Below are 11314 nucleotides of genomic sequence, written 5' to 3'. Positions count from 1 at the left end.
CTGTTTTTCAAAAATTGTTTTACTTTATATTTTTGTCAACATCTTAGAGGTGGTTGTTTTACGATCAAGTGGGATATAAACTGTTAAATAAAACATTGTTGCCTTGGAATGGCTGATTCTACTTACCCCAAATGAAGGCTATGTTGCAAGACTGTTAAAGCCAAATCTAAACTTGTACTTCTGGCGTAAGTACCATAAAAGCATAGGCAACTATAAACACAAACACACTAACACAAAAAAACAGTTTTATTGAAACCTCCGATCTTGTATCAAACAAAATGGGATTTTTTTCCAAACCAAAAAAAAAAGTCTCTTTTCTGCCCCCCTGATACCAGTAAGTCTAGCGTTGGTCCTCAAGCACTTAAGCAATTTGCCATCATGTTGAAAGGTTCACAGTCAGAATGTTCTCAATGGTGTGTTTATCGAGTAAAAGAGCGGACGTGACGGCCTCTTCCGCTGCCTCCGCCAACAAACTTTCCTCTTGAGCCACCGCTACTGCCGCTATTTGTGCTTGCCCAAGATGGCCCAATTCCACCACGGCCTCTGGAAGCACGATCACGAGGACTTGGCCGGTAGCCTTAAAAAAAGAGAGAGATAACTGGTAACAGTAACAGTGATGATTCCTACAATAAGGGCCAAATTATGCATTGCAACTATACTGAAGCCTTTAGAAACAGCCTCCAACCTATAATATTAATACAGAACAACTCAATATACATTTAACCAACAATGTATAGCCATCATAATGGCCAGGTTTTTTGCCTACTATACAACAGACACAGAGGCAAACTTAGTAATACTAGAATCCTAAGCACACCTAGTTTCACTTAAGCTTCATTAATTAAGGCTTACTACTGAGCAAGCCCCATTAAGGTGGGATGGCCATCTGTCATGGACACTTTAGCTGAGATTCCTGCATAGATGACCCTCAGGTTCCCTTCCATCTCTGATTCTATTATAAAATCAGGCTGGAAATATGTGATATATTTAATCTTGCTAAGACTGCAGATCATAGATCAAAATGAACAGCACAACCTTTTGGTATTCTTCATCATACATGTACACTTATTTACAATGCAATAGTTTCAACCATTGGCAAGTAAAACATGAAAATTATCCTTCAGTGGATCAACCCCAGAATCAAAAGCCCATGCAAAGCAGATCAGGTCATTAGCTCAGGAAGGGACATCAGCAGCCTGAAACGCTACCCCCACCCCCACCCCCCAAAAATCTATATTTTGAACTGTTTATTTTGCTTTCAGTTGTAATCCATGCTTGGCAAACAAAGTATATAAATGCAATAAAGCAGGAACAGGGAACCTGTGGCCCTCTAAATATTGCTACAACTCCCATCATTGTTGACCAACTTTTTAAAGTGACATTTTTGTCTGAGGATCCAGTCTCTTTTGAGTTTGCATTTAGCTATTTTATTATTTTTGACTTAATTTTTAAGGTGTCTTTTGGTGCTTTATGTAAAACAGAAAGGAAGGAAATAAGTGCCATAAATCAAAACTGAAGAAAAATACCACTGGTTGAACTGATTGTGCATATAATTTCAACGAAGTATTGTGAGGGGAGGGAAACCACAAACCTGCTGAACTTAACGGCCTTAGAGGTGGAAGTGGGCCCCTGTTGAAGTTGCTTTGGCCGCCTCTGCTTTCATTGTAGGTGCCTCGCGGAGAACTCTGTGCACTCCAGCTTGATCCTCTAGCTCCTTCACGGCGACTGTAATTTCCTAAATAAAAAGCACAACAAATAAGCCATTTGTGAATTGCCTTTGTTTCTAAATATTCAGCTCCACAATCTGAGTTGAAAGGCTTCATATATGCCGGATGGAAGGTAGCACCTAGCTTAGCCAGGCAGCCAGATTACGGGACGCTAATTTGGGAGGCCCAAGTTCTAAATTTATCATGGACGCACTGAGCAGTCTTGAACAAGCCATTCCTTCTACCTCTCAATTCCCCATCTGTACAATGGGGACAGCAACAGGTCTGTTTGGAGAATCAAAGAACGGCAAACTTTTTTTTACAACATCTCAGTTTGTAGGGGGCTGCGGCTAGAAGGCCAAAGCCTGAGATTGCATCCTTTGTGGACAAAGTTTACTGCAAAGATAGCTCAGCTGGGTGGATGGTGCTGATAACGCCAAGGTTGCAGGTTCAATCCCTGTAAAGGACAGCTGCATATTCCTGTATTGCAAGGGGTTGGACTAGATGATCCTCAAGATCCCTTCCAACTCTACAATTCCATGACTCCAAACCCCCAAAAAGATAGCTGCAATGGTGAATAGTAGCAAAAGTGCTACAACTAACTTCGCTTTAAGGAACACGCTGAACCTCAAATCTGTCCTCCAGAAGGCATAAAGCTCACATATTTCAGGTGGACCAGAAAACCTACCTTTCGAAGCAGGTGGCGTGAAGAATCTGTTTGGACTGTGAAAGGCTCCTCGCCCTCCTCGATTCCCTGAGAACCCGCCCCGTGAAGAAATCTTCTGTGAAACTTTAGGCAGTCTCTTGGGAGGCTGTATCCCATCTGGTGGAACCACTTCCTTGCTCTCGGCAGCCACAAAGTCATCAACGTGCATAGAGGGCGGCCTGCTTGTGTTCTGCTTCCTCTGACGGAAGATATCGTGGGGCCGAATGCCTTGGCCAAATGCTCCCCTGCCTCTTCCTCTCGGAGGAGGCACAATATGGGCCCTCTTGGCAGGTTCGATGTATTCAGACTTCCCACTGTTAAGGCCCAGAAGTTTCGCATGGTAAATTCATTAACAAGAGGTATTTTGTTTCGCAGGACACAGGTATTAACATATACAGGAGAATGTGAACCTTTTCCAATTCTTCACAAGCTAGAAGAACCATACGGATGTGCGGTTTGCAAATACATCTCTTTCTCCTATCCTTTCTAAGCCCTTATCCTGTCTCTCGCTATTCATCTGCATTAGTGCTAGTTGTTCAGTCAAAATTTTTAGTGGCAATTAATCCAAACAGCATGGTGGTTCCTGGAGCTTGAACCAATGATAGGCACAGCCAAAGACAAAAACGTTCTGGATTAAATAATTTGGAATAAATTTTCTTCAATTTTCAATTTTTAAATTTTCAGATTCGAGGTAGCCAGATTAGATTTGACAGAGTTACTCTCATATTAGTATATAGAGGATGTTTTTAGTACAGCATGACTCTTCTAGAAATTAAAAGTAATTTCTTTGTGAATAACCTCCCTTTCTGATCTAGTTCACACATAAGGCTAAGCTGAACTATGGCTTAGTGCAGGTATCTTCAACCTTTTCAAACCCAGGATGCATTTTGCACCCAAACATGCACTTCGGGAGACATTTCTTAATTATTCACCATGTATTTATCTGCATGGTGGCAATGCACCTGTTGCAATCCACCTTGGAACAGCTCATGTGAACTACTAGTAGGTTCTGACCCACCAGCTGAAGACCAGTGGCTTTGTGCAATCGCACAAGTGTCAAATTTGAGAAAGAAAAGATCACAGCCAATATGCACCTCCCCTTGTCCTGCTGCAAGTAAAGCCATGGTTGGGCTAGTTTCTTCTCCAAACCCAGGTTTGTGGTTTGTCTGGAGCTAGACAAACCAAGAAACCAGGTTCAGACAACATGCTGAGCCATATCACATCACAGCAGCAGAAAGAAGAGGACCTCAGAGGCCATAACCTCCTCTCTGGAAAACCAACATTAAGCTAAGGTATAGTTTGGCATGGTGTTCCATGCTAACCCACTCTCTCCCATATACATATACAGCAGAAACCTAACAGTTTGTTCTCAGGCAGCTGGGAGGGAAACTATTCTTTTCCCCAAGCCATACCAACCATGAAAGAAGTAAAAAACAAATTTTTATCAAATACAATTCTGCCCCTTCCAAATGCTCTGAAACTACATAGGAATGAGGATAGACCACTTAAAAAGCCATGGGGTAAAAAGGACAAAATGAAAGGAAGTAACTGTGATGGGACGGGGAAAGGGGCAATTTCAAAAGGTTCAAGGACCCCATGTGGCACCTGAGCTGAAGGTTGCCTATTTGTGACTTAAGAATTTAGTTTTGATGCCCTCATCCCTTGTCTCCAGGAGTTAAGTTACCTAAGTCTCTAGGATGAAGGCAGGCTTCTGAGAAGAAGAGATCCCTTCCTTTATGTGTACCACCTTATTATACGGCAAAATACACAGAAAGGTGTTGCATTCTAAGGTTCCTATCACAGTCAATTTTCTTGTTTTTGCTTTGGCACACCTGTCTGCAGCATTTTAGAGGATGTAAGATGCTTTTTTCCAACCCAGGCTCTTTTAAATTTCTTCTGGGTAGAACTAGATTCTGCCTTTTATAACCCATGTTAGTTCTATCATTCACAGGAACCATTCCTCCTCCACTCCCTTCCCTTGAACCAGCAAAATCTGTTCATGTAAAATCTGTTTGTTTGGGTTTTTTTGGGGTTTTTTTGGTTTTCAAAGAGAGTGCTGCAGCAGAACAACTTGTGGGAGGGACCCTTTCAAGTAACTCAAATCTACTTGGATCCCACTATGCCGTGATTACAAATACATCACCAATGCAGTGGCAAAATCAAAATCCACCTTAAGGCACACAGTCACAATCAAAACCACTGGTTACCTGGAAGTTATAAACGTCTCGTGCTTGTGTTTGCCAAGTTTAAAGCCTTTTGTGGTTTTTGTCCGACCCGGAGAAGTAGGCTCTGTCAAAAACGACCTCTCCAGCTCCGCCTGCAGGTCGAAGTCACTGCATCCTTTTTCTGACAGTTCAATTAAGTCAACCTTTACCTGTAAGAGTGAGAAATTCATTCCGCTTTAATCATTCCCCCAGACAACTGTCAGCATCCCCAAATAGGAAACACTCTTAGAAGGCTGCTGGCTAAATGAGTAGCCCATTTTTATCTGTCTACATTCCTAACATTCCTCTTTGTTGCTTACACTATGAATGGGGTCTCAAAAATACTGCTGACAATTAAGCTATAAATGCTCCAGTTCCCACCCATTCAAGTATCAAAAACTCAAGAATTTACCATGTCAGGGTCAGTTTCAATTTCTTCAGCCTGGAATGGCGAGAACCACATAGATTTCAGCTGGTCATCCATGACATCTGCCAAGATGTATGCAGTCCTGTAATATCAAATGTATTTTTTAAAAAATAGCCGTCAGTGTTCACTGTCTCCATATGAAATAAATGTTACCCACTGGTATTCATCATCCACTCCTCCAATAAAACGTTTCCTAAAGGACCATGGCTTCACCACTTCCTTCCTCAAGCAGTAGGAAGAACACAATCCCACTTGGAGCATCCTAATGCCCAATGGAGAACATGGCTTGCACCTCTGCTATGACCAGGTGCTCTTGTCTCCTATTCTTTGCAATGTCTATCAAGCACTTTACTTTCCTGTGTCATCAAAAACAGCCTGACAGCCTTCTAGGACAGGGACCGTATCACGTCTGTATTTTGTTTAGCAATTGGTACACTATCTATTTTGTTATTTTAAAAACATACGCCCTGTCCTTCTATCTGTCCAGGGACACTGTCCACAATCAACACTGTGATAAACCAATACTGTGATAAGTAATGGCGCATAAGTTGAAAACAATTTTATGTATGTTTAAAACAAGACAAACGAAAAGGACACATTGAGTCTATGCTTTGTTCAAGAAAGACACTGATCAATGATAAAAAGAAAGCTGGACTACTCAACGCCTATTATTTCCAAATAAAGATGGATCAGAAAAAGGATTAGCAATGTTGACAAAAAGAAGGGGAGAGATCACAATTGACAAAGAAGCACATCCATCATACTTGTGCAATACTTGTGTCACAAGATCTTGAAAGAATTGGGCAACTCTCAGAACCTCAACCTATCATTTGCGGGGGGTAAGGAGGTGTGGTGATGGACTGAGACAAGAGAACTGGGTAATCTCTGTTGTAATGCATATAGCCCATAAAGATAAATGCATGAAGTTAAACACGGTCCCAAATATACCACCACACATACCTGGCTTTCAGAGATTCTAGTTCATCACAGACACAGATGCACATTCAGCACTTTACCTATTATTAAAAAGATGCTGGAGAGATTCTGGTACAGGAAGGATTGGCTCTACATCTTGATCACTCAGTGGACAAGGATCACCAGCAGATTCCAGCATCTGCCGAAGTCCAACAACGTTGTCCAATAAAGATTCCAGACTGTCATCTTCTTTTGAGCGCTCCTGTGTAAGAAACACTGCAATCACTAACAGCTCAGGCAAAATGTAAGTATTTTTGCCACCTGATAAGATGCAGCAAACTAGCAGCAACTCTTTCAATAAATACATGTTCAATTGACATCATGGACATATGGCATCATGGACATAAAGTCAGTCATACTGAAATCAATGGACTGATTTCAATAGGTCTACTCTGATTTATTATAGTGTGCGTTTTTGTGGACTAGGCCCCAGTCGATCAGGTGCCTGAAGTGTCATCCAGTACATGTACAGGGCTACTGAGAAACAAATTGTACGCGGTGGAGATAATTGGCCATGGGAGGAAGGGCAGGAAAAATGTAATAAATAAGTTCAAGAGGTATAGCCTCTTGAATTTTTATGTAAAGCTAACCACAGTGATCATTCCTAACAGTACTAAACAGTGGCAACACAATCATCCTAGCTTTATCACTAGTTACAAATTATAATTATTATTAGTATTTGTAGCCTGACCATCATCTAGTTAAGATACATGGGCAGTGTTCAAAAACATTGCATAAAAATGAATACATACACGAATGTTTAAAAAGACATATAAAATGCATTACAATCAAATCAGAACAGTAGCAATGAGAAACTATCAGACTCCTAACTCTCAAACATCTGGCACCGACACCAAAAAATATGAACATTGCATTACCAAAACTAGCTTTTCCAGCTCGAGGAGCAGATTTTCAGGAGTTTCTTCTTTGTTTTGTAATTGGTATTTTAATTCTGCAGTAGTAAGACCCAAAGTTCTGGCAGGATGGGCTCCATCAACTTCTGCAAGACTTCCGTCATCCCCACAACATCCCTAAGGAAGATTAAGTACGCTATGTGAGTACAAAAGCAGTACTTTTGTGTACTGTGTGGTGTAGTGGTTAAGAGCGGTAGACTTGTAATCTGGTGAACCGGGTTAGATTCCCTGCTCCTCCACATGCAGCTGCTGGGTGACCTTGGGCCAGTCACACTTCTCTGAAGTCTCTCAGCCCCACTCACCTCACAGAGTGTTTGTTGTGGGGGAGGAAGGGAAAAGGAGATTGTTAGCCGCTTTGAGACTCCTTCGGGTAGTGATAAAGCGGGATATCAAATCCAAACTCTTCTTCTTCTTCTTCTAACACCACAGCATCATAATGCAGTTAACTGATGACATCTTTTTTTTGACATCTCCCTGTAAAACCACCTTCAAACGTTTCTTGCTAGAACTCTCTCTCTGTCTCTCTCATGGCTTTTCACTACTCTGTTAAGGCATTTTTATCCCTGCCAGCACATAACCTACCAGGTTGAATGGTTTTCACGTTTCCTTTGTTTTCACCTGCTGCAAACTATATTCTGTTTTTTACTGATTTAATGTTTACTTATTTGTTGTTTCGAGTTTGTGTGTGTGTACATTTTTAAAATGATGTAAGCCACCTTAAGTATTATTATTGTAACAGAAAAGTAGGAAATAAATCCCCTTGAATAATAAATAAATAAAATTGGCCCTTTGGGATTCTGTTAGATAACCATAATTTGCAAGTATGATGGAAGTATTACAGCTGTACGCTTTAAAGAAAACTGCAACTTTTCCTGAGCTTCAATGCAACAGAATGCAATAAAGGCAAAGCTCCAGAAAGCCCTCTGTACACATTTACTCACCAGTGTATCAGAATTCAGTATCTGCCTCAGGAAATCCAGAAATGAAGACGCAAGTTCTCCAGGGTCCTTATTAAAGCTGCTCACTACTCGCTTCAATCCAGTGTGCAGAGCCCCACAGTGTTTTCTTAGAGAGCTGTTTTCATTTCAAAGAAAAGGGTTGTTAACAATCCAGTTTTTGACACAGCATATGAAAAAAAATATGATTAATAGATCTAGAGCACTTAAAACATAGGCAGTTTCAGAAACACAACTGAATGAACTTATATGTATTTCAATTACAGAAAGGTAGCCGTGTTGGTCTGCCATAGTCAAAACAATTTTTTTTTTTCCTTCCAGTAGCACCTTAAAGACCAACTAAGTTAGTTCTTGGTATGAGCTTTCGTGTGCATGCACACTTCTTCAGATACACTGAAACAGAAGTTGCCAGATCCCTCTATATAGTGAGAAGGTGGGGAGGGGTATTACTCAGAAGGGTGGTGGGAATGGGTGATTGGCAGATAGCTGTGATGAGCCTGTTGACGACTAACGACTGCAATAGGTCTTACAGGAAAAAGCAAGGGGTGAGAAGGTGAAAAATGGCTTTGTCATGTATAATGAGATAAGAATCCAATGTCTTTGTTCAGACCAGGTCTCTCCATGGTTTTAAGTTTGGTAATGAGTTGCAATTTAGCAGCTTCTCTTTCCAGTCTATTTCTGAAATTCCTTTGTAGTAAAACAGCTACTTTGAAATCTTGTATAGAATGTCCTGGGAGATTGAAGTGTTCTCCTACTGGTTTCTCTGTCTTGTGATTCTTGATGTCCGATTTATGTCCGTTTATTCTTTGGCATAAGGTTTGGCCTGTTTGTCCAATATAGAGAGCTGAAGGACACTGTTGGCATTTGATGGCATATACAATGTTAGACGATGAGCAATTAAATAGTCCCGAGATGGTATGTGTGATGTTGTTGGGGCCAGTAATGGTGTTGTCCGGGTGTATGTGGCAGCAAAGTTGGCATCTGGGTTTATTGCAGGCTCTGGTGCCAGTGTCCGTGTTACGTCTGGTTGTAGTATTATTGTGGGTTAGGAGTTGTTTAAGATTGGGTGGCTGTCTGTAGGCAATGAAAGGTCTTCCTCCCAGAGCTTGAGAAAGAGAACTATCATTGTCCAGGAGAGGTTGTAGATCTCTGATGATGCGTTGTACTGTTTTAACTTGGGAGCTGTATGTGATGACTAGAGGTGTTCTGTTATTTTCTTTTTTGGGTCTGTCTTGCAGCAAGTTCTCTCTGGGTATCTGTCTGGCACCTTCACCTTCACCTTCTCACCCCTTGCTTTTCCTGTAAGACCTATTGCAGTCGTTAAGAGTCGTCAACAGGCTCATCACAGCTATCTGCCAATCACCCATTCCCACCACCCTTCTGAGTAATACCCCTCCCCACCTTCTCACTATATAGAGGGATCTGGCAACTTCTGTTTCAGTGTATCTGAAGAAGTGTGCATGCACACGAAAGCTCATACCAAGAACTAACTTAGTTGGTCTTTAAGGTGCTACTGGAAGGGGGAAAAATTTTTGTTATGTATTTCAATGTTTCAGTTAATTAAAAGGATGTCCTTGATTAATTAAACAGCATTTTAAAAATGTTTTAAATCCAAAACAAAAGCTTAGAAGAAGCAATTCCTCCTCTCATATATAGGAGGGAATACATCTTCTAAGATAATACCTTTTATGTCATATCAGACACTACCTGAAATAAAACAAGGATGCTTTGTTCAGAATTGTGGCTCAATTACATGCACATTAAAGCAAATCTGATGACTTAATGAAACCCATGTGATGAACTGACTAAGGTTTCTTTAATCAGCCAGCAGCCCTAATTAACATCTTCACAAAAGTATTTGTACTATACAAGAGCACTGCCAGATCATTTTTTAAAAGGAATTTGCAAACTGAGTGTTTTATTATACAGTTAGCTTTGAACAATTCTTTCCAAGAGAAAGAGAAGATTAATAGCACCAAAAAAAATGCCACACTGGTATGTTCTTGCTGTTACCATTGCCTGTGAAATTTGACATTACATTAAGCACAATCTTCTGCTTTGTAAGCCCCACTGGGGGGGAAAGTGAGGTGAACTAAACATTTCTGCGGTGTGAGTATGTTTGTGGAATGTACCTCTTCAGGTGATAGAATCCATAATCATGCTCAGTAAGGAACATCATTGTCCTGATACAAGTCAGCAAACAGTTATAGCTGCTTTCAGCATTAGAAAATGTCTCCATCAGGCAGTCACAGATGGAAGCCATGAGTTCCTTGCTTGGCAACGAATTTGAAAGCTGCTCCAATTCAGAGAGAGTGCTCTCCGTGGAACTGGGCAAGACCAATGCAATGTCCTGCAAAGAGAAATCACAATATTACAAAAGGCAGAAAGGCACACAGGCATCCCTTGGGGCCATGGCAAAAGCCACTTTAGAGCTTGCACCAACCGAGTGGGGTTTTTCAAAAAGCAAAGCTCTACTATCACACACCACAGGACTTCACAGTTACAAGACTGACCACAGCTGCAATGTCTGCCATGCAGCACAAGGAGTGCTGTTCACAACCTGTTAGATCTCTTGAGAACTAATTTCTGATTCCTGGCCAACCTTATTTAAAAGCATTTAGCTTTGCAAAGATACATCAAGTGTCACTCAACAGCCGTTTCATTAAGCTCTATAAAGCAGAACTTGAAACGGCCTGCTCTTAAGTGCAGCTACTAAAAAAATTGGGAATCTGAGGCCCTTTGGTGACAATGAATTCCCTCCAGCCTCAGCGAGAATAGAGAGAGATAATACTATATAGCTGTGCAAATATAGCCTATATGCAATTAGTTTGAAAAAGGAGAGGTAGATTTATGGTAGAAGCTGATGGCAGCAACAATCCCTCTCTGCCAGAAACCAAACGGTTTCAAGGTTCTTCTTCCTGGCTCGGGAAATAGGTATGGCATAGTTCTAAAAGACTTAGGAATGCAATTAAAGGAAGAGGGACTCAATCTTGGTTCAACTCATGAACCCCTGAAAGAAGATTCAGCCTTGGTGTAATTTGTGAATTAATGAAGAACAGGTTTTTAATGAATACAGTTGTTCAGGGGTTGTGACCAGAGAGAACCAATTGGAATGTGTCTTGAGTTTTGAAATGAGCGGAGATTTATATCTGGGAAACAAACGAAGTGTTTATACACACAACTTTTAGCTTACATTGGTTTTCCTCTATGTATATTTTTCTCCTTCCTTGAAGGCATGCTGGCTAGGTGTTCTGGGGAGATGGAGAGTAAGGACATCCTTTTCGTATTTTCTTGGACAAACCTGTCTTGTTTGGTAAGGGGAGACTTGCACTCCTTCCAGGACAGCCCCCCCCACTGCCCACATGCATGACAACCCCCCACATGCATGACAACATGTGCACAATCAATACAGAATGAAATTAAAGG

General features: G+C 41.1%; 1 protein-coding gene across 2 annotated transcripts in view; it reads right to left on the bottom strand.

The window, feature by feature from the left end:
* Positions 1 to 228: 228 nt before the first annotated feature.
* The window catches only part of VIRMA (vir like m6A methyltransferase associated), a 29935-nt gene continuing 18849 nt past the window's right edge, over positions 229 to 11314 (bottom strand). For both annotated transcript variants that reach the window (XM_053395632.1, XM_053395633.1), the window contains exons 16-24: positions 10021 to 10238; positions 7874 to 8006; positions 6897 to 7049; positions 6060 to 6220; positions 5029 to 5125; positions 4620 to 4786; positions 2395 to 2726; positions 1592 to 1735; positions 229 to 577 (exon numbers count right to left, since the gene is read on the bottom strand). In XM_053395632.1, the coding sequence (XP_053251607.1) occupies positions 420 to 577; positions 1592 to 1735; positions 2395 to 2726; positions 4620 to 4786; positions 5029 to 5125; positions 6060 to 6220; positions 6897 to 7049; positions 7874 to 8006; positions 10021 to 10238 (1563 nt within the window). In that variant the 3' untranslated portion in view covers positions 229 to 419. The remainder of the gene's footprint in view (positions 578 to 1591; positions 1736 to 2394; positions 2727 to 4619; positions 4787 to 5028; positions 5126 to 6059; positions 6221 to 6896; positions 7050 to 7873; positions 8007 to 10020; positions 10239 to 11314) is intronic.

Source organism: Podarcis raffonei, chromosome 7 (genome assembly GCF_027172205.1).
Source record: "Podarcis raffonei isolate rPodRaf1 chromosome 7, rPodRaf1.pri, whole genome shotgun sequence".
Taxonomy (NCBI): Eukaryota; Metazoa; Chordata; class Lepidosauria; order Squamata; family Lacertidae; genus Podarcis; species Podarcis raffonei.
This window is presented reverse-complemented; position numbering and strand designations above follow the sequence as displayed.